This window comes from Penicillium hordei (assembly GCF_028827395.1).
Source record: "Penicillium hordei strain IBT 12815 chromosome Unknown utg000002l_segment0_segment0, whole genome shotgun sequence".
Taxonomy (NCBI): Eukaryota; Fungi; Ascomycota; class Eurotiomycetes; order Eurotiales; family Aspergillaceae; genus Penicillium; species Penicillium hordei.
Window position 1 is genome coordinate 216,669 of NW_026623143.1, and position 26,312 is coordinate 242,980.

Genomic DNA, 26,312 nt, shown 5'->3' on the forward strand with positions numbered 1-26,312 from the left:
ATCGAGTATTTAAAGATCAAGACCGATCTTTCACCATGGATCAGGTGGTACGAAGTTTCTCGAGTGATATAGAATACTCCTCGGAATCATTTATCGCGACTCTATTACATGGAAAGCCACAGCATAAACACTTGGATGTGTTGACCGACCTTTTGACAAAAAGTTCTGAAATCGATGAGCATGTCGCTTCATCCATCAGTGCCGCGTGGCACTGGATATGCCAGAATGATCTTTGGTCTACGAGGTATGAGAGCCTCAGCGACTACCGGAAGGCTATCGGATATATGGAAACGGTACGACCGATTGTACAGCGACATAAGAAATCGGAGCTAGCGAAACGATCAAGTACCCAAACAATATGTCGGTACTGGAAAATTCCCTTCGACAAGGCTCTTCCGATTCATACTCGCCCCTTAACTTGGAGCAAACATTTGCTTTCGTTGACAGCCTGTTTGAGCAAGCACCTGAATTATTTGGACTCCCTATCACTCCTTGAAGAGAGCATGAAAAACAGACCAGAACGTGGACGAACTCGGAATCGACTCATGGCAAGTGATGTTCAACGCGCATTGGAAACTTTAGGAATACCACAGACACGCTTGGCAGCACGGGAATGTAAGTCAGGATATTATCCAGTTGAACCTCCAAGAATGCGGCTTACGGTGTTTCAAGCAAGAAATTCCCGAATCTCCTCAAGCTCCGCTCAGAACAAAGGTACCGATAGTTACGCTGATGGTGACACTCCACCTTCCACTATCCATTCAGAAACATCGTCCCTCCCGCTCGAACGCTCGCAAAGGCTGTTACCATTCGCAGCCTCGCCTACACAAGGGCTACAAACCCACAAAGCCCCAAATGAGTGGCAGTGCTGCGGATGTATTCCTATATGCTTGCCACTGATTGCCCTGATCACTACCCCTCAAGCGAGGTTGGATACGAAGCTTCTGATGGCATTGATGGACTGGGCCTACACAATATCATGGGGTAGCTTTTGCTCCGAGCATCTGATGCGTCTAGCCCACTTTATCCCCGGGGAGGATCCACGTGACAGCACTAGGGCAGAAGTAATTCACAAATTGGAGGCTTTTCGTTCGCGTGGAAGCTACAGTTCTATAGGTGCGGCCAATTCCCCCTTCATGACTGACACATGAGATGTTCAGTCGCTATCGTATATCTGCTAACTTGCCTTCCATAATAGACGACCATACTTATACCCCTACCCCCAACCTTTGTTCAAATATGGGGCTGCTATGTCGTTATACTGGGTCTGCCGATGCGTGGTGGCGTTGGCAAAGGGATGGATTTCTCCATATCCCGGGGTTCTTTTCCTACATGGAAGAGTTTGGTGTGTTCGGGCGGGTTCGGAGGTACCTTGATAGAAAGGGTACTAATGAAGATACAAATTCGACATTCAATCGAAACGTCGTCCATCAATGCTCCAGGATGATATCTCAAATTGTACAACGGGATCCAGCTTATTATGCTGTTCTAGTCGCATGCAGACCGGACCAAAATCGGAAACTCATTCATCGCCAACGACAGCATCAACAAAGCACTGTTTCCCAATGCGACGACGTAGGGTTCGGTGTTCCAATCGATAGTACTAGGTTACCGGCCCAAGGAGAAGGCACAAGCGACATCCATAGTACTATCATATTCCCGACATGTGAGACTACACAGAAGATCGGACTAGTCCCAGTATCCTATCCGCAATTCAACACATGGCCACAAAGCCCGTTAGAACCGACATATGGAGACAGATGCAAAGCATTTGAAGCACAGGAGATTGTGGTACAGCCAGGTGATTTGGTTATGTGCCGTCCGCAAATTATCCGGTGGCCAACGACCCTTTTCACCTCAAACTTTCTTAACCTGTCACAGATTGGATTGGACAACAGATTCCCTACACCCCTCAAACAACCCAGTGAGAGTTACGATACGGTTTGTTCTGACAAGGTCTGGGAGCAGCCAGAACCGCAGGTTCACGATACCAAAGGAATAGCACACGAATACCATACCGCGAAATCGAGACTTACTGAGGACAGCTGGTGTAATGCCTCCAGCTCGATAGGCCAAGCATTGACAGGTCGTCTGGATTGGGGTGCTGACAGAGTGAGAGAAGAAATGAACTACATTCTGGGTTCTCATGGAGCGACAGCAGTCGAATTTGCCGCGAAGTCACGAGCGCAGTTGGCTAAGCATTTTCACAACCTTTGTGATTCAATTGAGAGAGGCGAAGTCCTGAACTCTGGTATGAAAAATTCTTCTTGGTTTGCATCAAGAATACTTACTGATTTGGATTGAAGATTGCGGGATGAGCAGGTGTGAGGAACGAGACGTCTCACCAGACCTTTCCCAAGGTCAAAATGAATACATTGAGACACCGGAATCCCTCGCCGATTCTTTAACGTCAACCTCACCTACGTGGAACAACCCTTCTCTAGATGATATGGTAGCAGACTTGAACCAAACTTTTTCTCAGCAGCCTATGTCTTTCGATTTACCTTGAGACGAGTGGGTTATCAGATATTATGATTTCTTTGGGGTCTTATTTTCGAATCGAAGTATACTATAACGATGTCAAGCGCCCAACATCCCTGTTGTTGGTGTGTCTGCAATCGCAAGACTGTTACTAAACACAACATCTGTATGACTTATATGGCCGACCAAATGTGTCTTTTTAGATGTCTGTTATATATATTAAAGCCGTAAAAAGTACTTTTATATATATAATATTTGATGATAATGACTGCTAACCTTACAACCAACCTTGGTCGAAGAGAGAGAGGATAGATGTATCTACATATGTAGGTAACTATACATACCTATGTTGTACCTAGCACCTGGGCAATATCCATGGATTATCCAATGACAGTTATGTCCCGGGTGGCAACATTTAATGGCCCGTATAGGTCGGAATCCTAACGATGATTGGCTCGGCAACATGAAACTTCGCCGGTTCACATCATCCGGCGAAATCCCAATTTTACTCCTTTACCCCGTACTCGATCTCCTTGATACCCCATCTGCTATATCTGAAATATGACCTCCTCATCAAAGATATCGAGCAGTGATGGAACTATAAGAAAACAGAAAAAGAAGTCCATCGCGTAAGTCCCGGAGAACCTATCCCCGAGTCTAGCCGCTAATGTCATGTCTCAAGGTGCCGGAGATGCCACTCACACAAAATAAAATGCACTGGTGGCCAGCCATGTCTCAAATGTCGGCAGGCCGGTTGTCCTGCCGAGTGCCACTATATCAATCGAGATCGTCAAGTTAAAGTGCACGAGAGGTATGCTCCACTAAGCTAAGCTTGCGCCGTTGCAAGACTAAATATTCGACCAGTTATCTCGAGGAACTGGCTGCAGAGAATCAGCGGTTGCGTAGCCAATTGTCACAGTCTCCTGGGCTCCTAACGCCGAGAGAACACCAAGGGCATGATGAAGGTACTTAAAGTTTCCTTGGTCGTTCCGGTAGCTCCGACTTACGCCCCTTTCTAGATCTACCCGAGCCAGACGCAGCTACACATGTTCGGAATCCAATGCTCGGTGAACGGGCATGGTTCTTACCATATGACCCTTCTTTACCACCGATCCACGTCTGTGAAGCAGCATGCACGGCATTCTCGACGAGACTTCGAAAGGTTCTTACCAAAAGTGAGACCACTTCTCATATGCCTCGAACGCAATACACGCCGGAATCTGCGTTGATGAAGATATGTAATCCCGCAATGAAATGGCCAAGCCTGCCCAAAGCTCGGCTTTTGCTTCAGATTGTGTTCAGTCAGGTCACACGGGTGTACCATTTGGTTCTTCGAAAGTCGACCATTGACGAGCTCGAGGATGCATACCGCAGGGACAACTTCGACGACCCCGTGCTGACGTGTAAATTCTTTGCTCTCTTCGCTCTTGGAGAAGTATATTCTGCGCGATCAACCCCGAGCCTTGAATGCAATGTCCCCGGCGTGGCCTATTATGTCAATGCGATGACGATGATACCCATATTACCGGAACGACCAAGCCTGGCACATATTGAAACTCTTTTACTTTTGGTAAGATATTTATCATTTCTACCTAGGTATTACACATGGCTTATATACTCACGATTGCAGTCACTATATTCGTTCTTCTTAAACCGACGCCATTCGGCATTTCTGTTGGTCGGCAGTGCTATGCGTCTAGGGTTGACTGTGGGGCTGAATCACAATATTCCAGAAAGCAAGTGCCCAAACCCCGTGCAGCGTGAGCATCGGACAAGACTATGGTGGGCAATATATGTATTTGACCGAATGTACGGCTCGAAGGTCGGCTGGCCGATCCAAATTTCTGACGCGGATATCTACGTTGACATGCCATCAAATGTGTCTGGTGACATTCACAATGACCACACATCCGACACTGAATTTCTCATCGCCAGTATTGAGTTGGCCAAGATCACAGGTCAAGTCATTGACCGTGTGTATAGCCGAAAACGGTTCCCGGAGTCTTTCTTGCAACGGGAGCAAAAGTTACTCATCTCTCTCAAGGAGTGGTCTTGTGCTCTTCCCCCGCAGATTCGGCTCAATCGTGACGGTCCCGTTCCGATGAACGTTATATCACTGCATCTTCAATTCAACCAGGTAAGTGGACAGCCTAGGCAGAAATGGATTGTCGGCTAATCAAATGCAGTGTATAATGCTAGCCAGTCGGCCGGTCCTTCTGCACGCGCTGATACAAGCTACATCCCCAGAGTCCATTACGGAAGATAACGCCCAGATGAACATTCGCCAGACTCTAAAAACACTTAGCGATGCGTGTATCCACGCTGCAAGAAATACCCACTCGCTGATTGTGGAAGAATGGACCAACGGATCAGTCCCAATCTTCGGATATTTCTATGCTCACTATCTCTTCTCTTCGGCACTGATAATGGTTATTTCTAGCCTGGTATACCCGGAGAACAGAAATGACTTCGCCTTGTTCGAAGCAGCCTTCGAAATTCTGCGAGCGATGAGCAGCCATGGAAATCTTGCTGCGACTGAATTTTACGATAATTTGGAATGTGTGAAGCAGTGCTTGGATAATATTAGGACGTCGGAAGGCGGTCATTTCCAGAGTGATTTACCTCGTGTCGCAGAGAGCTCCACTGACTCTCTTTCTATCATTGCCCCTAACCAGCTAGGGCTTTTTGGAAACACCGCTAGCTCTGGTATTCCTGAACCCACTGTCCCGGCAACCTGCGCAAACGACATGGCCTTCTTAGGAGAGAGCATGGAGGAGTTCCTAGCCCAGCCAGACGTCGACTTCTTGCTCGACCCCTCTCTTACTGATACTGTATACTCGTGGCCTAACCTTTCTTTATGGACCGCATGAATAATGTGATGTTTGCGATATATCTATATAGGTGTCAATGAACTCATAAATAAGCCACGAAGTAAGGCCACTGATACAGATAGGAAGGATGTTACAGTTCTCCCAGAATAAACAATTTTAGGTACTGTGTAGGCTGATAGACTGAACGTGCAAACTCACTGCAGTCTGATGACTGCAAAAGGAAATCCAACGTTATAACAGAGCTCAGGCAGGGTATTATACAACAACTAGAGGCGACAAAGTATAAAATGTCTCATATTGAATCTATAGGATGGGAGGATCATGAACGATACGAGTCCCAGCTAAGTTAGAAGACTCTGGGGAAATTATCTCAGGGGTTCCACGGGGGCCTGCATATGTATGTAACCATACCAGTCCTAATTCCAAGAGTCAACCTGTATCCACAGTCTCTCCCAATTCCATCTGAAAGCTGACGGCTTACTGCAGTACGAGTCGGCTCCCTGCTTCTTAACAGGTTAACTTGTCAACAGTGACTGCATTACGCCACTTTCCCTTCTTCCTTTTCAATTAAAAGGTCCAGCTGTTTGCACTCTGTCACTGTCTACCTTTCTATCTCTATACAGGCAACACTTTATCTTTTCCAGTGAGATCACAGTCCTAGCATTTCTTCCGACTGTCCAATATTAAGACCCCAAACTTCGTTTTAATCCAGTCATCACTTATCAGAACTTCTTCCTCTTCTTTGACAGATGTAAGAGGGCTTTTTAGGCCTGTCATAAGAGTTCTGTTCTCGGCACGAACCAAGTACGCGAAAGAGTAACGAGTAGGGATGGCCTGGCCAGGAAGTGGTGCAACGCGGTGAAGGCAAGACCGCAAGTAATTGTTTGTCAACAATTCCATCATGTCACCAAAGTTGACAATCGCACAATCCTCCCTTGGTTCAACCCAAGTCCACTCGTTGGAATTTGGGGCCAGGACCTGTAGTCCCAGTTGACGCGTGAAGAGGAAGGTAAGAGACCCAAGATCCGTATGAGGGGTACGAAGGATTGATCCTTTCTACCTGTCTTTGATATACAGGGTTCCACTTTGTCTCCACATGGCGGCACGTATCTGGCTCCAGGCCGCACCTAGCTTCGAACCGGCCCGAAACTCCGCCGGAGCCGATTGGCCTTGAAGATCTACCAACCTTGGAATGGTAAGTCGTAGCTTTATCAGGGTCTTCCAATTGGCCCATTTAACTCCGTCGCCTCAGAGAGGATCGAAATCAACTGGCCCTCGCGGACCCCTCCAGCTACAAGTTTCAAGTAGAACAGGACACAGCTGACAGAAGCAATCACAGGAGGCGGCGGCAACTGGATATAAACAGGCAGAGACGAATGGCTACTGGGTTCAGCTTCGGTCCAGTATTCAACAGAAAATGGAGACACTTTGCATGGCAGGGGAAGGACTTGGAGTGCCGGCTCGTGTCTTTGGTGGTTTTTTGAGGGTGATATATTTGATATACTGACTGGTATACAGTGCTGGTTACAAGCAACGTGATTATTGTGACGATGTTTCTACATCATTATACGTAAGAGAAAAAAAAGAAGGGATTTGGAGGCATTTGTATGAGCCGTTTAAAATGGGTTGGTAGTGAAATATTTACATTTAGCAGTATACACTTTTAAATCAAATTTTCATGGGCATCGACAACATCCGTAATAATTAGCATATTCTAATGGCGCTTCGCCTCGAAATATGTTGAAACGTGAGAGATCACCTTTCAGTTATTTGCTGCAGCTCGTGGGACTGTATTATAGACCTGAATGATTCAATCCATCTAATCAATTGCTGACATCGTGAGGTAATTGACCGAAAAAACTCACAAAACCATGGCAAAAGCAAACCAACAATGATGCCACATTTGAGCGATGCTTGAAAAGACGCATTGGCATGATGGGAAACCGGGCGTATTTCGCTTCACTAAGCACGAACAAGGGGATTGTGATGACTCCAAATACAATGAGACATAAGACCGTAGGCGACTTCCACGGAAAAGATTCTCCACCAAAATTCAGGCCCAGGAGAAGCATCAAGGTGGCCCCTAAAATGGTGGCAATTCCAAGCCAGTCAAGTCTTTTCAGGCCAGATCGGAAGGATAGTCGGTTTGCTCCAGTGTCAACGTCGAGAAGCCAGATCAGCATGACAAACGCCAATGCACTGCAAGGCAGGTTAATCCACCAATTCCACCTCCATGAGACGAGTTCAGTGAACACTCCGCCTAGGACCGGACCGATACCACTAGCCAGTGCCCAGACCACACTAGTTAGTCCCAGGTACATGCTCCTGCGTCTTTGTTACTGTTAGCGAAGCCCAGTAGTCACATCGGAGGCAATCGCCTGCGATATACCTTATATCAAACATATCTGTGATGCAGATATTGACGAGGATAACGACGCCTCCCGATCCACTTCCTTGGATGGCACGGCCACTGAGAAACATGGGCATATTGGTTGATGCTGCGCAGAGGAGAGAACCGATGAAAAAGACCGCGACTGCAGTAAGCAGCATTGCTTTGCGTCCCCATATATCGCTCAGTTTCCCCCATACTGGACTGGAAGTTGCATTAGCCAAGAGATAGGCAGAGCCGATCCAGGTGTAGCCTGAACCCGATCGGAAATCTGCGACGATAGTGGGAATGGCGGGACTGGTGATTGTCTTGGAGCAGACTCGTCAGTTTAAATGACTTCATCTTCGGGTTTTCGAAAAAAGAAAGAAGAAAAAAAAAACGTACAAAATCAAGAGCCGCCGTGAATAATGATAGCTAAGAAATGAACGTTAGCTGGTACGGCTGCTTTTACTAGGACTCCGCCGGATCATACAAAAAGGCAGCTGATCACGACTAGCATCCGCGGCCGGCTGAGTTTTGGGGGCCCAGCTGACGCCATTGTGAGACCACTCTCGCTGTTCTCCAACGTTGACACCATCTTCAGTATATTGACAAGAATTGTTCAGTAGGAGGGGGCGAAAAGAAAGAGGTCAAAGAAAGTCGACTGGGCACGGGGGATAACGGGGATCCGATGCGCGTAAAGGACGCGTATTATAGTACTCCGTACGGAAGCCACTCCAGGGCTTGGGGATCTGCTTATCTTGCAACTTCTAGTACAAGAAGTAATAACAGGGTAATCCTGATAAGAGATATGGTCAAAATAGGATCACAGCTGGGGACAAATATTCATCGCTAAGAGAAATCAGCGGCCAGTATCCGCCCTTCTGGGAGGATATGTATATGTACTCCATACCAATATTGTAAATCCACCTAGAATTCGTCTATTCCTCAGAAGCGCCCACAATTTCAAGCTCACCAATTTTCATCATGTCAGCGATCTCTGCCGACGGTGCATCCCAGTTACACGACCTAATAACCCTACGTGGGGGCGAAAAGGAGCAGCCGGACATTTTAGCCTGTACCAGTGGCACAACCATAGACCGCTATGAACACTTCACGGCCGAGACTAGATAACCTGATCAACAACTCAAAAAAGGTCTTTCTGTTATGGTAATTAGCCCTACGACCACTAAATGGCTCGGTGCTGCTGTTCTACTTTATGAAAAAAAAAAAAAAAAAAAAAAAAAAAAAATTAATAATAAATAAATAAATAAAGTATGTCCATGGCCTTGTTCGTTTGCAGCTTCAGAACTCGATGATATATAAAATAAGTTTGTGGTAGCTTAATGTAGTACAGAGTCCAGATCTCCGACCGAGTGCTTTCCCGGCTTAATATTTAACCTTGCAGGGGAATGCATGAATCCCTGCAGCTATTATGCCATGACCCCTATAGCCATTAAGCTAATAACATATGACTAGGAGTATCCAGTATGAAAGTCGGCGGTATAGATTGGAAACTTGCCATCACAACTGAATGGTTGTCGTAGTGACCATTCTTAGCAAACTTTGGGTTCATCAATTCACTGTGGAGTGAGGTGAAGCTATAGGAATATGAATATAATATAGATAGTTTTCATGTCGAGGGGGAGGGATATACAAAGTATTGGAAGGAAGGAAGATTCGAAAGTAACTATTACTCTTCTTATTACTGTCATCCGCCTATTCTAGGCTTCTAGGAAGCATCCCTTGCCTAGGGAAATCTATATTGATTGCTACTATGTTAAACGCCAAAGGGATGTCAATTAATTAAGACCTTTTGCTTTTTAGGTAACTGCTGATTGGGTCATACGGCGCCACATCAGGCTTCACAGTCATGCAACATTGTATGTGAGTCACGGGTATGAATGACATCAAGTCACATGTATCTTGTTTGTAGTGAATTCAGGGAGACATAGATATGTCTCAGCATGCCTCTTAATATCTTGGTATTCTCAGTATTTTTAATGTTCTCTTTGTACTTGTTTTATCAGATCTAGATCATTGAACTTTCATAGTTCGCAGTTCTTTGGTTCCCCGCAGTGGGTCCCCCTTGTGTGCCTGACCGCTCTTGTCTCCGTTGTCACTCTCTCTCTCTCTCTTGACACGCGCCCAACCTCGAAGCCTAGGAGATGAAATGCTTTGATGCATCTGCTTGCATGCACTTCTCACTACCTCATACCCCGCATTCATGGCTTCTGCGGATATACAATGGGGTACATTGATCAATCCAGACAAGAGCCCAGCCCCACTGCTTGAGCAGCTATGCCTAGGGATCGCGCAGTTGATGGCAAGTTCTAGACCCTACTTGTATTGGGCACCATACTGACATTTCCGAAGTCCTCCTTTGACACCAACGGCACCACTGATATCACCCCCGAGCGACTCGCTACCTTTTACCGCAAAGTCGGCGGCAACTACGACCCTTTATTCCTTGAGACCAAGGGACAAGCCCTGTCATTTATCTACCAGTCACTAGGATGTTTCCACAGCCTCCAGCCCTCAGCAAACCCATACGAACCCCCATCGATTCCGTCCTTACTTCCGAATGGCTTCGTGCGGTGGCAGACAATACAACTATTGATGGACCCAGATGAACACTCGGTGTATCTGCAAAATGCGGTCAACCTTTGGGATATTGCAGACTTAAATGGCGAGATCTTTCCAAAGACGATTCCTCGCGACGCATTTCCTTCCGAGCCCGACCCAGAGATGCTGGAGTGGCATGAAGGCGTGAGTCGGCGATTGGAGCGGGACTATTTAAAAAGACACACGAAGCGTGCTTCGCCACCAGACTTTGAGACATATCATTATCATTTTAGTGGTAAGGATCCTCTACCCGACGAAGATGATTACTTCTCCCGTCCACACCGGGCGGCGTCAAAGCGTCACAGTCATGTGGAGCCCGATCAGCCCAGCGACCATCGCCATCACCGCCGAAATTACAGCGGGGAATATCCCGCATTTTCTGCACGCAGACCTGGGACGAATCGACCGGGCTTTTCAACCCCGAGGGTTTCATCCCCTCCCCCATGGGGAGAGCGTCCAGCGCGTTCAAGTGGACGAGACCAAGGTGGCCGGCATGGCCATCCACTAAGCCCAGGGACAGGTGAGGTTCCAGATGTCTCTGATGTGTCTTCAGATGAGCTTTCACGTCGCCGCAAGGACCGTGCAAAGCCCAATAAGCACCAAGAGCGGCGTCATCTATCACCACCTTCCAACAGTAGTGCCAGACGACACTCACACGAAGCCTACACCCGCAGACCATTCCGAGATCTGTCGCCCACAAGTCCTTCCCGGCAGCGCCGCGGGCACGAAAGCCACCCTTCGCGATCTAGCAAATCCAGCTCTGAGCCTTCGCCAAAGGTTCACCCGAGAGACTACTCGAGGGATCATCCGAGAGATAGGGATCCAAGAGACAGGGACCCGAGAGATTACCCAAGGGAGAATCCAAAAGACCGTTCTCGATCACGTACAGCAGGTGTCAAATTCCATGAATTTATATTTGGCGACCCGGCCCCTGCTGCTCCAGAACCACCTTTCTATAGGCCACCAACCCCTCCACCACCAAGAGCGGTGCCGAGACATCTAGGTACTTACGCCGCAGATGACATGAGAAGAGGAAGCTACAGTGGTGGCAGTACAGGTAATAGCCGACCCAGTAGCGGAGGAAGTGGATCTGAGCGGCCGCGATCATACAGCAGTGCCGGATTCCATCCCCGCACAACTGGATGGTCGAGCCCTCGCAACTCTACTTCAAAGCGATATACTCCGGCAACTGTGCCTGAGGATTATGGGTACATTCCCTCGCGGAGGGTCCCGATTTACGAATAATTTCCACGACTGATGCACGTTGATACATTTAACGAATTTCTTTCTGCCACGTTTCCTCATTTTTGAGCATACGAGCATCTACTTTCCTTTGGCTCCATCAACCTATTTCATCACCATGTCTCAGACCATTGTCTTTGGCATCTCATCTCTATCACGACAGATCTAGCATTCCACTCTCATTTTTGGCCGGCTTCTTGATTTGGCGTTTCGTTTCCTGTGGTCTTTTTACCCTTCTTCGCACCAATGATTCTCACGATTCGAATGAATTTCAAATGACAAGCCCAAATAATCCGGGCACACGAACTCAAGCTCCAATATACATCATGTAGATTCTATGATGGTTGAAACTAAGCGGCGTAACCGAGGAGTGATGAAATCTTGCAACGCTACGGTTTCAATGTGATATGAGCTCTACAAGCTTCAGCGTTCATTGTAAGGATTTGATCAACGATAGAAACAGTACCTAATATAAATCTAATCAGAGAGACGGGCCCTTTGGAAAGTAAACCCGTAATCACGCAGCACAGCACAGATATCTTCGTCCTCAAAATTAGCCGTACTAGAGGGCGGCATCCCCAGAAGCGTCAAATTCCGCTCATCGGCCGTATACTGCTCAATAACAAACCCATTCTCAGTACTCCCAAGCGAGGAATTCGAACCAACCTCCCCACCAAATATAGAAAGCGTACTTGCATACGCAGGACCACGAACCTTCAAGAACTCCAAATTCGGATTTGGGTTCCTCTCGCGGAAAAACGCACCAAATACATCATGAACGAGCTGCGAGTGAAGAACGTCCCGATCATCGTAGTACGGTTTCACGTCCTCCGTCTTGGCATTCAAGGTACCCCATGCAAGCAGGTTATCCGAGGCATGACAGGAAGCGTTATATCCACTATTCGGGTAACAGATATCCGGCATGTTTGACGTCTGTGCATGACCATCTGTTATTTGGATTTCGTATAGTGAAGGGAAGGCGGAATTAGAGTTATCGAGAAGATAACCCTGTGGACAAGTCCACTGACTATGCGTCAGAGCATCGGAAATAGCGTTGAGGACGGCGTCGGTGTCCGAATCATCGACGTTGTATGCACCCGAGGCGATAATTTTCTGAGCGAGAGTCTCGCCTAATATGGCATTAAGCAATGTAGCGAGTGGGGCTTTTGTCGAACCGAGAATGTCCATGTAGAGGCTTGCCTCGTCCCGGACAGTGGTGAACATGGTTGGGACGTTGATGGGGAGGTTGTTGTTTGTTAGTAGGACGTTGAATTGGTCGTCGATTACGCCCGATCCGGTATCATCTACCATCGGCATGAATGGCTCATCTGCAGCTGTTGCTTGAGTGTTGTTGTAGAAATGTTTTGCGATGGTGGATGAGAAGGTCTTTGTAGCAGTCTGGAACTCGGTTGAGTTATCGAGATACATTGAAGCCGGGACGGAACGAAGGCACTTGACGAGACTTTCTTCCAAATCATTGCCCTCACAGCCAACTGCGTTTGCGATTTCTGGGGCGATATATTTGGAGTAAAGATCGCGAGAGAACCAAGGGAGATCGAAATTTGCTGATTGTACCAGCGCGCTGGAGAAGAGACCCTTTGCTGCAGTTGAAGAGAGCAGGGCTACCACGCTTTGACCTCCAGAGGACTGGCCGAAGACAGTAACACGAGACGGATCACCCCCCAAGGCAGAAATATGTTTTTGGACCCATTCCAAAGCTATGATCTGATCTTGGATACCGTAGTTTCCGGTTGTCAGATTCCCCGTCGAGAGAAAGCCCAATGCTCCAAGCCGATAGTTAAGCGTGACGACGACCACATCGCTGCGGCTAGCGAAGTTTCCCCCGTCATAATCGATCATAGATGAGGAGCCTTTTGTGAATGCACCACCATACACATAAACAGCCACGGGGAGGAGTGCGGTATTCTTTGTGTCATCGTGAGGGAGGAGTGGGGTGAAGACGTTCAGGTAAAGACAGTCCTCGGACATTCCACGAATAGGCACAGTGCTAAGAGGTGAGGGGGATTGAATGCATATATCCCCCATGCTAGTCGCATCGATATTCTTCTGCCCTGTGTAGCCTTGCGGTGGGGCAAGGCGCAAGTCCCCGATTGGGGGACTTGCAAAAGGCACGCCAAGGAAGCGGAAGGATCGTGCATCCCGATATCCGGTGAAGGTATAATCATTGGATGTCACAGTCAGCTTCGCAGCTTCCCTTGCAGCTCCGTCGAGATCGGTTGTTGCGGGCGGAGTTGAAGTACAGAGGGCTGGTAGCTTCTCTCTACATTGTTTCGGAACGATCTGGCGATCGGAGATCGAGAAAGCAAAACAGTTCTTGTGAGAGTCCTGTTCTGTTGACAGCCACAGGTAATCATCGGCTCCTAGCTCCTTCTCAAAGACGAGGTAGTCTAGCTCATAGCCGAGTTCGACTTGACTGTCGTTTTGCTTCGAAGACCACGGGAAGAGCTTCTCGCCAATGGCAGTGCATTTTGCAGTCGCATCGGCATAGCTCGAGTGTTCATGCGCTAATACGACAGAAGTACCATTGTTCTGAGGGCCAAGGTTGTTGTAGTGCAATACGCGGAGAGCACCAAGGGATGTAACAAGGGGGTAGTGGCGTTCTTCAGCCAAGCCCTGGCCGAGGAGCAAAGATAACACGGATACCACGAACTTGTCCTTCATCTCCAAGTATATTTTCAAAAGAACTAGAGTCGGTAGATGGGTCTGTAAATAGACATTTCCCTAAAATATGGTAGCAGAATTTCGCTGGGTGCAACATCTCACTCCGCATGCATTTGTAGTTTGCGGATTTTCCGGATTTGGCAATGCCCGCCATCCTCGGCATCGAGAGCAATGAAGCTGCTTGCAGTGGTGAGGATGCAAATTAGGCTTCATTATTGCATACATTCGAGAAATTATAATTAATATAATTATTTTGTAGTTACTAGCCTTTAATTCCCGGAAGCCGTTGCCCGGAAATATTGTATTCATTCTACGATAAGCTATCATGATATTGATGAAGCGATACATAATGTCAAAGCAAGAATAAAATTAGTCCCTAAATTTCATGAATTAAACCACATTCTAGCCGCTCGTACTGGTAGCTCATAATTAACATCCAAGTAGTACCTCCATGAGCTCACTGTGACATGCAACGCATTGCACTCCCAGTTAAATCCAATAGCACCCTCGCGAGGACGGTCAAGTGCCTGGATTGCATCAACGCCGGTCAAAGCAGCAATAAGTATACACGCAACTCCTGCCAACCCGACACCACCGGCATACCCGAAATCAAAGTTAGATGCTTTTTTCCTCCATTTTCCAGGACTCCCCCCTTTCACCAGGGATGCGATCAACGGGAATGCGCCGAGGGAACATATCATCACAATAGCAATGAAGGAAAGCCCCAAAACCAGACATGCAAGAGAAACGTAACCATCGATGAATTGATAGGGATAGTGGAAGACCCAAGATTTGAACAGTAGCTCGTTGGAGCAGATTTGCTCTGCTGAGCACGACGAGGTGCCAGGTGCATCCTGGATGCGAGAGGTGAGGCATTCATATGCAGGATAGCGTGAGACATGCTTACTACCCCATTTCCATGTGAACACACAGATATACAGTGAAGCTATCCACTGCAGAGTTGCTAAAATGTAGAGTGTCCACCTTATATTTCGTGCCGTTTTAGGAGAGGGTCGGAGGACACACTCAAATGGATGATAGTGTATCATATAACAATACTTCCATAGCGATACCCAGCCTAGCATGGAAGGCATAGGGTATCGTGTTGGAAACATGGCAAATCTGCCAAAACCAAAGCACCACCAGATAAACGAAGCGAGATCCCAGGCCATGATAAGCCAAGTATCCCACTCTATCCCTTTACAGAAGGTATCTTTGTCGCTATAAAGGGCCTTTTGAAGCTTGTGGAGTTGCCAAAATGAAGTAATGAAAGTGATAGCAGCCTTGTTCCATACTTCAAGGCTCGTCGCCCAGAAGGCCGATGGGCGTGGTGTGGATGGTACCACCTTAAGGTCATTGAGACAGCTCATTACCTCACACCAGCTGTAAACGGTTTTGTTCTCATTCGAATTATTCGGAATTGACAAAGACGGTGTGGTCATTCCCACAACAGTGTTCTGGTCTTGTAAAGAGGCTTTGACAGCGGAGCAATTGTACGTGATGGCAGACAGAGGGGTGTTGTAACAGTCCTTGAACCTAGTATTCTTGTACAACGCGTATTCCGGGCTGTTGGAATCGAAACCAGTGTTGTCCGTTCTTACTGCGAACAAGACCATGATGCCAATTCCAAGCACCAAAAGACATGTTAAAAACACAATGCCACACCATATCAAGCCTGTGATTAGGTGTCGCGTGCGCTTCTTCCTAACTCGCGGAGGAAATTTTGGAAATTTGCAGTCGGTGTCGCCAACTTGTAAGTATTAGCATTAGCTGCATGTAGAACCGTGAGAAAGCAATGGGCAGCTATATACACACAGTCATATTGATGCTCATTGTTATCCACGGTAATATAATCGAAGCCATAAGTGCCTGTTCTTGATTGAGGGATGTGCCTCGGCATATTGAAGAAAGATAACCGGTAATCAGACCCAAAAGTTGGGGGCCAATGTGCTGTCCACAATATTGAATATTCCCTGCCAGTATAGAACGAAACCTCGACAGGGGAGGCCAAGATATTTATAATGACAAGCCTCTCTTCTCATGCAAATATTCTAGACTTGATCCCTACCTAATGATCAGGAGGCGGGTCGAGCCTTTCTGTCGCCCAGTGTTGCGCCTCCACAACATTAATTGGGCTCTAATGTATACTCTGCCACTGTGCCTGGGTTGGTGTTAAATATAGATCTGCCAAGAGTGGGGAGTATTCCATTGTGGCATGGTGCTCGCCGTGGCACATAGCTAGTGGCAGCCACAGGTGTTTTACCGGCTATCGTGCATGGACTGAACAATTCGTATGGAGGATAGAACTAAAATAGTAGAGCGTAGCAAACACGATCACTATCTTACTCTAAGGTGATGTAGAGACCTGTCAGGACGCAACATACTAGTTCACTAAAAGGTTCCAGGGAAAAGCCTATCTACCATGTCCAATTCTATGGAGTATGGCTATATTACTTGCGTACCAATGATTTTCTTGAAGGCCAACACCTAGTATCCCCGGTCACGTATTTAGCCTCGAAATTTAGAGCCCGGTTTTGATTTGATAGGCCAATCATTTACCCGGTCCCCGCAATGGAGTTCGTATAGGCAAGCCCTATGGGTCTAGTAGTCAGCCTTGTTTTGATATGTGTTGTTCGGGGTGTTCGGGGTGTGATACATTCAGCCATGTGCAGATGCCAAGAAGCCGAAGTTTCAAGGTAAGCCAACCACGTTCGACTATAGTTCAGCTGAGAAGGGCCACCTGCGAATAAGGTGTGCTTTTGAACCAAGCAAGGGGTTTTTATGGAGGTTTATACTTTGCTTGCTCTACTTTGTACTCCGGGCATAACCTTTTTCAACATATCAGCCTCCTTTACTCCGTAAACTCGGTATTGCGGTAACTTCCTGTGAAGCCCCATTTATGGATATTTTTGTTTATTCTCAGCCTCTGAATTACACCTTGCTAATTGCATGGCTGGTCTTTTTATTCGTGAAAGGCTCACTGGCCTCTAACTCGATAGGTCTCATTAGTTGGCAGTTGGAAGTGAACGGCCGCTCCACATGGGACATCCTGTGGCCATGTTTGACAACGATTTTTGCTTGCACGTGGACCATCCTCCACTTCAATGTTTGGCTCGGAAATATGTCCAGCAGAGAGGTCTAGCTCTTACAATTATGGACAGGCATTATTGCCATCTTAGCGCCGGAACTGATCTTCTGGCTCGCAGCTCAACAAGGCACCACCGTCAAAAGACTAAGAAAAGTGTTCAACGCGGCTCAAAAGGACAGAGACAGCGCGGTGGCGGAGGCCAATTTATGGCTTTCAGAACACAGTAGGCCCTTAGAACAGGCACCAGGTCTACCCCATATCGATTTGAATCCAGTCAACCCGGAGTGGTCCATTCCCCAATGCTTCTGTATTGTTTCAAATGGCCTGACTATCCAAACGCAGGATGAATGGATTTACACCGTGCGATTTATGGAAATGAAAGCATTCATCCAAGCCGGCATCTTCCATTTCTCTGACTTCTGGGACCAGGATATCGACGACCGAGCGAAAGCGGACCCCTTTGCCGAAGGATTCGCTATCCTCCACAGCACCTGGTTTTTATGCAACATCATTGCAAGGTGGGCCTATAATCTACCAGTCTCACCGATCGAATTGTCGACTGTCGCCTAAGTGGTCTGCGGTGTCTGGTCTATGCTGCGCATTGGCATCAGCCGAAAAATATGAGCACGTCAATTAAGATCCATCTTCGGTATACCCGAGCTACCCTGCCGGCTGAGGTACATTAATTGACCGAGTCAAGCCCCACGGGATGGGTTCATCTCTGGGCACGTTTCAAGAATGAAGAGTGGCTCTCAGTTATATAACAGACCATCAAAAGGCCTGTTTTTGTAACACAAGACCAGGAGAGGTCTCTAGCGGCAGATGAAGTAGCTCAAAATTATCTCAAGGTGGAACCGTTGGAGCCTATACTGTTCAATTTTATGTGCACTTTTGTCGCCAGCCTTTTCTGCGCTATTCACATCGCCGTGTAAGGTCCCCAACGCCTGTCCTTTTGACTGTTCATTTCTATCAATCAACGCCGAAAAATAAAAAGACATACTAATATATTACCTACACAGGTGGAAATTTGATTTCCCGTCCTATACCGAACAAATAGCGTGGCGCGTCTTCTTCGCTGTCTTCAGTTGTTATGGTAAGTAAATATATTTAAGCACTAGGGGTAACATGGTGGTTTATGCATTCACACGGTCGGCTGCCTTCGTTTATAAGGGGCTTCACACGCCCAACTAGCGTCTCTTTCGGATCAGTACTATCATTGCGCTGGCGACTTTTTATTTGTATGTTATTGCCCGTCTAGGGATGACGGGTCTTGTCTTTTCGTCATTGAAAGCCCTTCCTGTAGGCTCTTATACGACTATTGAGTGGGTATCAACCATACCACAATTTTCATAAGAGTCAACAATAACATGTTGTCAACGAGGTTCGAACACGAAGTCAAGTGCCTGGGACTGTATCTTGTCTTATTATTTATGGTGCTGTCATAGGTGTCTTATCTCCTGGATCGTATGTGCTGGATGCCATGAATCGCAGAAAGTATACAAAAATGAGGTTGGCCTAGACACAAGGCTCTTTCATTTTTTCAAGACCAACTTTCATACTCCAAATCGGCGTTTTCACCATGAACATCTCGTTCCTCACGAGACAACTGCCAGTCTACTTCGAACAGGCTTGTTCTCTTCCATCCCAGGCTCTGGGAACCCAGATACATGAACACCCTTCTGGAAAAGAAGGCAATGTGTCGAACCACCAAAATGGAACATACCAATTTCATCTCCCTTCTCCACTCTATCCCCCTCCTTGACAGTGATATCACAAGTCGACACCTCTGCCATACCTACTCCAATAAACGCCACCAACCCAATGGCTGGCTCATCGGCTTCAATGAAAATAAGTGCCCGCGTCGCAGTTGAAGTAATATACCCCTGGGAAGTGACCTGACCCGCCATATCAATATCCTTTTGCCCGACCTCCGGGTTTCCAACACCTTCAAACAGCGGCTCGGAATAGTAAGTACCGTCAACAACATAAGCCTTGACGACCTTGCCACTAACAGGCGCATGCCATCGGTGATAGCTCAAGGCACTAAGGAATGCTTGGTAAATAGTGCCGCCAACGAACTGCGACGCAAGATCATCATGGCCCAGCATGTCAAGCACAGAGTATGGCTGACTTTTAATCCAGAACTTGTCACGCGCATGAACATGGCGCGCGAGCCTATACGGTTGCGACTCGCAGGCGTTAGCGATAACCTTTCCGTCCTGCGGGTCCTCCACGGGACGTATTCCGGGTCTGAAGGTGCGGACGAAGAAGTCATCCCACGACTGGAATCCGTGATTTGGCGCAGTCGGGTCACATTCGAACATATCATGGAATTTCAAATCCGTCTCAGCCAGTAAACCAATCTTTGCAACAGCTGTAAGATCCCGACGACCAGTCTTACTGAACCATCCATGAGAAGTATCATTCAGAACTTCAGCGGATCCGGGTGAGCACAGGAACTCACCCCACGCATTCAGGATCTTCTTGATCATCACGTTGATATCGGGATCTAGGAAGGCTGCATACCCACTCGGTGTACCCATGGGCCAGTCGAGGACGGCATTGATGGGAAGACCGACTAGCCCGACGCGGTGTGCCTTGTCGGTCCAGGAAGGTGCAGTGGTGAGGAGGTGATTGATAACAAGCAGGAAATGGTTATAGTCACGAATTTCGGGGTTACCTGTTGGGTCGTGGCCGTATCGCTTGTTTCGTGGGACTTCGTTGAACATTGAACTCAAGAGCATATATATGCGTGTGTTGGATTCGATGAGTTCTTTGAATTCCTCTAGGACCGGGTGAAGGGGTTGCTCATCGTCGTCGACTTTCTTGATTATTCCTACAAGCCATTCTTTGTGGGCTTGGTGATCTGCTGGCATCCAATTGCCGACCCTTTGGGGATGTGAGCGGCATGTAATGGTTAAAGTAGGATGGATGTCTTACCGGTGAAGGTGGTGTGAAATGCTTTGCTCATCTTTTTTAGAAAGTAGCATATTAAATTAAGCTCAAAAGCTTCACTGTGACTATTCTCAGGGCGATGGTTGATTATATATTTATATGCTTATCGAATTTAAATTCAACGCCCTGTTACATCAGTATGATGCCCCGGGGAAGAAACCGGCCTGACAAGGCTTCTAGATGATTGAAAGATATCCGAGAGTCTATGAGGTCATGATGCTCGTAGCCAACTCATACAGATCTGATAAATTGTAGCTCCAGAGGTACATATTTGCAAGGTGAATAATTCATGTATGGGCTTTCTGATGTCATAGCGTTCCTCCAACCAGTGTGGGCAAAACGATGGACTTTCAAATAACTCCCCCCATGCATAACATACTAGAATATGGACAAAAGTGAAAGTGTTGTTTTTAGACGATGATGACAAAGTAACATATAAAAAAAAAATTAAAAAAAAGATAGACATAGCATGTCCTGGTTTCGATCCAGGGTCCTATTGTGATTGTTAGTTTGATTTTGTTTGGGAAATTGTTTGCGGTGAAACGTACCTCCGGGTTATGAGCCCGGCGCTCTTCCCCTGAGCTAACATGCTGATTGGTTGAATATACTCCTCTGCACTAAAATATATAGGAATATTTTGTCTATATTTCATAAGGTAAACCCCTAGTTACACACAGTTACACACATACTCTAATTCTACAACACTGATTAACTCATATACGAAGAAAGCCTGAAAAAACACACGTCATATGGAAGAATTGCGTCAATTGCATTGACTACAACTCGTAAGCAGTGTCAGTTCGGAAGATAAGCCTCAACTTCAATCTCTAAATAGAGGCCTGGCATCACGAGAGAGGCCACATTCACACCAGTCCACACCGGGCGTATCTGCTTTAAGTACTTTCGAGCTGCTTTCCTAATCCCGTCCTGAAGCTCCTCTGCTGCAACCTCGTAGGTATTGATCTATTCAGAAATGGATCAATTGTGTATTTCCCACACAGCTTCACATTCCGTACGTCAAACCTTAAAAGCATATTTCCAGGCATCATCTCCAACGCCAGCAGCCTTCAGGGCAAGCTCAACATGTTCAAAGACGATATCCGCTTCCTCCACCCGGTCTGCGGGGATGGAACTGTCATCTCGAACACAGCGAGAATTTTCACAGCATGGGAGAGACCGAAATGCTCCGTGGTCTGCTCACCAGCTCCTGGCCAGTTGTGAAACTTCAAACTGTGGCCAGTAAGCTTGGAGCTGGCATATTCGGAGCCCTAATTTTGCGGCATTCTGAACTATATTTAAGAACGTTGAACAGGTAAATCAATGGAACAGACCGAAATAATCTTCAGTAATGAAATATATCGGACTTATGTAGTCTTAGCAGATGCAAGCATAGATCGGATAAACAGACAATTCGCTGTCGAATCGCCGTTGTCCACCAAATCAGGATTAAATCTGATTGGCCCGTTAGTTCAATTACCATAGAACTACTCCCCATAGGATATAATAACCCTACTTTGGAGATATCCCTAGCAGCCAGAGGACTTTTTTCCAAAAAGGTCACCGCACGCGGAGAGCACCCCTGCGTGTGTTCAATTTAGTATTTAGTCGCTGAGAACCTTGGGGTTAATTCGACGTTCCAGGTGAAATTTTTGGAACCATCAATGCAGATGGAGCCTGTCTTCTTTCAGACTATAGTGACAAGGCGGAGCCTACTCCCATATATAGATTCGGTGTAACACGTGTGGTTCTGAAAGGTCCCTCAACATCCTCTATTGAGAGTTGTTCTGTGTCCAAGAAGGCAAGGTTAAGGTCTCTAATTCTACAGATGTTGATATGTTACCTTAATAAAGCATTATCCGCACAGTCACATTACCAACCTCATTGTGTCTGTGAAGTCGACGCAGACAACGTACGCACTACAACAGCTGAACCATCGACTGACTCCTCAATCGACTGTTTTCTTCCTCCAAAACAGTCGTGGAATGATCGATGAGGTCAATGAACCCTCCTCTCATCCCACCGAGCGCTCGAATTAAGTGACCGGCATCATATCACATGGTGTAACGCTTCGCAAGTCATTTGACATCAAACATACCGGTTCTGTGGCGAATCTCTTGATCTTGTCCCTCAATCGACGCAGAAAATGACCGATATAAATCCGTCCATCTATTCGCTCGATCCGATCCCTGTCACCCCATCTGCACGCCACTGCGTAGAATTCGAAGTGCTCCTAATCCAGTTCCAGTAGCTCGCCACTAATTCGTTGTAATCTATTGTGCACTCCAAACACGCCGAAAATGGGATTATGGTCATACTGTGCGAAACTAGCCGTGTGATCTCGACGGAGATCTCGATTATAGCACATCTCGAATCCCAGCGATTAATTCGCTGCCGATAAACTCGAGATTACATTAAGTGTAATCATCGAGAAGGCCTTCCACACTACTTGCTCTATGGGATTTGCTGGTCCGAAAACTAGAGTGAGGGGCAAAGATGGGAAAATAAACCCTCTCGCGACGCCCCTCAATACGGATATGGTGGAAAGGGTGCGACTCAAAGTTGAATGCCTCTGCAATATCATGGGTACACTCTGTAGAGAAAGACGGTTTGGCCGTATGATTCATGCAAAGATTACGGAGTACATTGGATTTGGATTATGATGAGAAACACTGCATAAAGATTACTCGCGTTATGCGAGACACGAGACACATATCATAACGTGAGAAAAAGACCGACCAACCGCCGAGCACCGACAATATGTCCGGATCGGCCGGCTGACAACTAAGCCAGTGGAGACAATATGGATTTTATTGCAATTGCGTTTTCATCTCCCCATGGCACAGACATCAGAATCTAAGGAGAAAAGAGATTAGCGGACTCGGAGGGTTTGAGGAGAGTTGGGGTGGAATATGAACCCGTTGGGGAAGGTCAGGAAACGCCGGTCCAGGCACAGGATATTATTGGAAATGATCGTAGAAATGGACACGGCAGCCCGAGGATCACCCAGCCAATAATATTCTCGGGATCAACTTAGTGGCAAATCTCGGGAATTCTGCTGCAATCGGTCTCACCGGGAAGAATTCTTGGGAAGAGGAACAGAGGTCCCGAGTGGGTCACTCCGAAGCTTAATAAATCGCAAGTGCATGGTTACAACTTCACTCACAAGGTGAATTGTGATGTAAATGTACCTAATAGCACTTAGGAACCGGGTTATTACTCGAGAATTGGGAGTTCCTGGACTCCCACGCTTTCCCCATTCACTCGGGTACATCGGCAGAGTGAAAAACGGCATGCCGACCTGATTATTCAGATGTGGGGCCGTTGGCCAATCATACCAAGTCGGCTCGGGAGGTTATTCGGGCCATCGTCGGCGATATATTGAAAATTTAAAACCCCCGGCACTTGTCCGAAACATGAATCCCTTGGTTCCGACACGGGTGTGTAGAAACCTATACGTGGGCAAAACGTGCCTTGGAGGTTGAAGCACGAGAATGCACATACGAGAAAATGTTATAACGAGTGAGAACTGGAGAAAATATTGTTATGGCATTTTCCCTTGATCTAGATGGTAGTTACATCTAACAAACACAGGCATAAAAAGGGTCAGGCACAAGGGGTTCCACATGGTCTTCGTCGTACCCACTTACTTAGTGGTCCAACACATTCATTGATCAGCAGACTCTTCCTCGGCTCGGTGCTCCCACCATAATCGATCATTGCCTGGAATTACCCTTCCCCATTCCTCCGTATAATCCCGCAGCCCCGGTTCTCAGCAAATTCTGGAGTCCGGAGCATGACGTACAACAGGCAAATTTTGAGCGTGAACCCTTAAATAATTTTATAGAAAGGGACCAACCCCCGTTTTATTCATTCTTCCCTGAACCGACATTTCCTCCCTTCACCCTCCACACTATACACGATATGAAGGCCACCAAGAATCCTCAGCCAGTATCGGCTTCCCATAACGAGAATGTTCCCTCACCTGACACTACCCCAGCCCACGACACACACATGACAAAGGGTTTAATTGTCGGAGGAAAATACCGGAACGCTCTTTCAGAAGAGCAAACCCACCACTACGACAGCAGCTTATTGCAAGAGGTCGACGTTGATCTTCCCCTTACAGCCACCAAGCCTGTGCAGCACAATGGCCAAGAATTCATCGTACTTGACTTCGTTGATGGAGACAAGGAGAACCCCTTCAACTGGGGTTCAGGCCGGAAGGCCTTCATCAGCACTCAGCTTTGCCTAATGACACTTTTCATCGGTCTCGCCACGACAGCATACAGTTCCGGAATTGGAGGCATGGCAAAGGATCTCGGTACAACAGAGTTAATTGGCAAGCTTGGTCTATTCACCTTCAACTTTACCTGTGCAATTGCTCCACTGTTCCTCGCTCCTTTCTGTGAGTTGGCCGGTCGACGAGTCATCTATATCGGTGCCTACATCTGCTTCTGTCTTATGTTCATTGGCCTCGCTCTGGGCAAGAACATTGCCACTATCCTAGTCTGCCGTGCTCTGCTCGGTCTGTTTGGTTGTGTCGGCACCATTCTTGTTGGTGGTACATTCGGAGATATGTACACACCTGACCACCGTGCCATCCCTATGGCTTGTTTCTCCTTCATCGCCATCCTCGGTACAGTCGGTGCACCCATCTATGCCGGCTTCATCGACCAAGCTCTCGGCTGGCGCTGGCTCGAGGGTATTCAAGGTTTAGCCAACATTCCCCTTGGTATCGTCATTATCACTTGTCTCCCTGAAACTCGTGGCAGTGTTTGTCTCGCCAAGCGTGCGAAGGCAATTCGCAACGCTACCGGTGATGAGCGTTTCGTTACCAACAACGATATCGAAGCCCCTGGAATTAAGCACATGTTGCACAACTCCTCTGTCAAGGCCGTCAAGATGCTTTTCACCGAGCCTGTCGTCTTCGCCTTCGGTCTCTGGATCAGTTTTGCCTGGTTCCTGACCTTCCTCTTCCTTTCCGTCATCCCCATCACCTTCCAAGAGAAGCGCGGCTGGAACGAGGGAATCTCAGGTCTTCCTTACATCTCCCTCTGCCTCGGAACCACCATCGGATTCGGTCTCAACTTCTTCCAAATTCGCAAATACAAGTCCCTCTCCTCCGACCCGAACATTCAGGTCGCACCCGAAGCTCGCTTGTATGGTGCCTTATGCGGAGCCGTCTGGCTGCCCATCGGATTATTCATCTACAGCTTCAGCCAGTACAAGGGTCTCCACTGGATGGGCCCCATCATCGGACTGGCCCTCATCACCATTGGTATCTTCTTCATCTTCGAGTCCTGCTACAGTTACACGGCCGATTGCTACGGAGAACACTCTTCCTCTGCCATTGCCGGCCAGGGTTTCATGCGTAACACACTCGGTGCTGTGTCGCCGCTGTTTGCTTCCCAGTTCTTCCACAACATGGGTAGTCAGTACGCTGGATTGTTGTTGGCATTGGTGGCGACTGTCTTGACGTTCATTCCGTTCATTCTGTTCAAGTTTGGTCCTGCACTGCGTGCTCGCTCCAGACTTGCCTCTGCCACTGTGAACGGCACTGACTGAATGTTTTGATGATTTCGTGAAATTTGCATATTAAGACGCATGGAATTATAGAATTCCAAATGTACATAAGAGAATTATCTGCGGCCTCCAATAATTTTTGGGGTGAAATGAAAGCCTTGATTATGAGTTATGGACAACGTTTTGAAGAAGACCTAGACTGCTGTAGCATTTCTGGATTAGTGTGATCTGTGCAAGAGGACAGTGATACCCTTAAATATATCACACGATGTTAGTAGTTCTATTATTAGTTAGTAGCTAACTACCAACAGACCAAAGCCCGGTATATACATGCTCCAACACTGATTCATGGGGTACTAGGCGAATGGTCAACAGATCACTGAGCAAGCACCGTGGTATATTTGTCGGCATTGTAGGACTTATGTTGCACCAAAAAGATTTTGACCTTCGGCCTGACAAAACAGGCACCAATCGTCGGCGGGATATCCGGGGTGACCAATAGGACAAGAGCAGTGGG

The 26,312-nt window shown here is 47.3% G+C and overlaps 10 protein-coding genes across 10 annotated transcripts; 6 read left to right on the forward strand and 4 right to left on the reverse strand.

Moving 5' to 3' along the window:
• Positions 1-35: 35 nt before the first annotated feature.
• N7537_003401 (uncharacterized protein) lies at positions 36-2,509 on the forward strand (the record flags this gene model as incomplete). Its single annotated transcript, XM_056894459.1, has 4 exons — positions 36-615; positions 673-1,116; positions 1,199-2,251; positions 2,307-2,509. 4 exons carry the CDS (start codon positions 36-38, stop codon positions 2,507-2,509), a joined length of 2,280 nt encoding a protein of 759 aa, XP_056754207.1.
• Positions 2,510-3,042: 533 nt separating this feature from the next.
• N7537_003402 (uncharacterized protein) lies at positions 3,043-5,351 on the forward strand (the record flags this gene model as incomplete). Its single annotated transcript, XM_056894460.1, has 6 exons — positions 3,043-3,110; positions 3,164-3,292; positions 3,346-3,446; positions 3,501-4,051; positions 4,112-4,618; positions 4,668-5,351. 6 exons carry the CDS (start codon positions 3,043-3,045, stop codon positions 5,349-5,351), a joined length of 2,040 nt encoding a protein of 679 aa, XP_056754208.1.
• A 1,784-nt stretch (positions 5,352-7,135) lies between these two features.
• Positions 7,136-8,278, reverse strand: N7537_003403 (uncharacterized protein; the record flags this gene model as incomplete). Its single annotated transcript, XM_056894461.1, has 4 exons — positions 7,136-7,643; positions 7,702-8,009; positions 8,086-8,115; positions 8,174-8,278. The coding sequence occupies 4 exons, from the start codon at positions 8,276-8,278 to the stop codon at positions 7,136-7,138; spliced, it is 951 nt and encodes a 316-aa protein (XP_056754209.1).
• Positions 8,279-9,907: 1,629 nt separating this feature from the next.
• On the forward strand, positions 9,908-11,550 carry N7537_003404 (uncharacterized protein; the record flags this gene model as incomplete). The annotated part of the gene is made up of 2 exons (XM_056894462.1): positions 9,908-10,006; positions 10,057-11,550. The coding sequence occupies 2 exons, from the start codon at positions 9,908-9,910 to the stop codon at positions 11,548-11,550; spliced, it is 1,593 nt and encodes a 530-aa protein (XP_056754210.1).
• Positions 11,551-12,024: 474 nt separating this feature from the next.
• Positions 12,025-14,229, reverse strand: N7537_003405 (putative cholinesterase; the record flags this gene model as incomplete). The annotated part of the gene is made up of 1 exon (XM_056894463.1): positions 12,025-14,229. The coding sequence occupies one exon, from the start codon at positions 14,227-14,229 to the stop codon at positions 12,025-12,027; it is 2,205 nt and encodes a 734-aa protein (XP_056754211.1).
• A 383-nt stretch (positions 14,230-14,612) lies between these two features.
• N7537_003406 (uncharacterized protein) lies at positions 14,613-15,845 on the reverse strand (the record flags this gene model as incomplete). The annotated part of the gene is made up of 1 exon (XM_056894464.1): positions 14,613-15,845. The coding sequence occupies one exon, from the start codon at positions 15,843-15,845 to the stop codon at positions 14,613-14,615; it is 1,233 nt and encodes a 410-aa protein (XP_056754212.1).
• A 1,423-nt stretch (positions 15,846-17,268) lies between these two features.
• Positions 17,269-17,887, forward strand: N7537_003407 (uncharacterized protein; the record flags this gene model as incomplete). Its single annotated transcript, XM_056894465.1, has 2 exons — positions 17,269-17,335; positions 17,391-17,887. The coding sequence occupies 2 exons, from the start codon at positions 17,269-17,271 to the stop codon at positions 17,885-17,887; spliced, it is 564 nt and encodes a 187-aa protein (XP_056754213.1).
• A 1,025-nt stretch (positions 17,888-18,912) lies between these two features.
• On the reverse strand, positions 18,913-20,193 carry N7537_003408 (uncharacterized protein; the record flags this gene model as incomplete). The annotated part of the gene is made up of 1 exon (XM_056894466.1): positions 18,913-20,193. The coding sequence occupies one exon, from the start codon at positions 20,191-20,193 to the stop codon at positions 18,913-18,915; it is 1,281 nt and encodes a 426-aa protein (XP_056754214.1).
• Positions 20,194-21,245: 1,052 nt separating this feature from the next.
• Positions 21,246-21,493, forward strand: N7537_003409 (uncharacterized protein; the record flags this gene model as incomplete). Its single annotated transcript, XM_056894467.1, has 2 exons — positions 21,246-21,258; positions 21,315-21,493. The coding sequence occupies 2 exons, from the start codon at positions 21,246-21,248 to the stop codon at positions 21,491-21,493; spliced, it is 192 nt and encodes a 63-aa protein (XP_056754215.1).
• A 2,700-nt stretch (positions 21,494-24,193) lies between these two features.
• On the forward strand, positions 24,194-25,837 carry N7537_003410 (uncharacterized protein; the record flags this gene model as incomplete). Its single annotated transcript, XM_056894468.1, has 1 exon — positions 24,194-25,837. One exon carries the CDS (start codon positions 24,194-24,196, stop codon positions 25,835-25,837), a length of 1,644 nt encoding a protein of 547 aa, XP_056754216.1.
• Between the last annotated feature and the right edge of the window lie 475 nt (positions 25,838-26,312).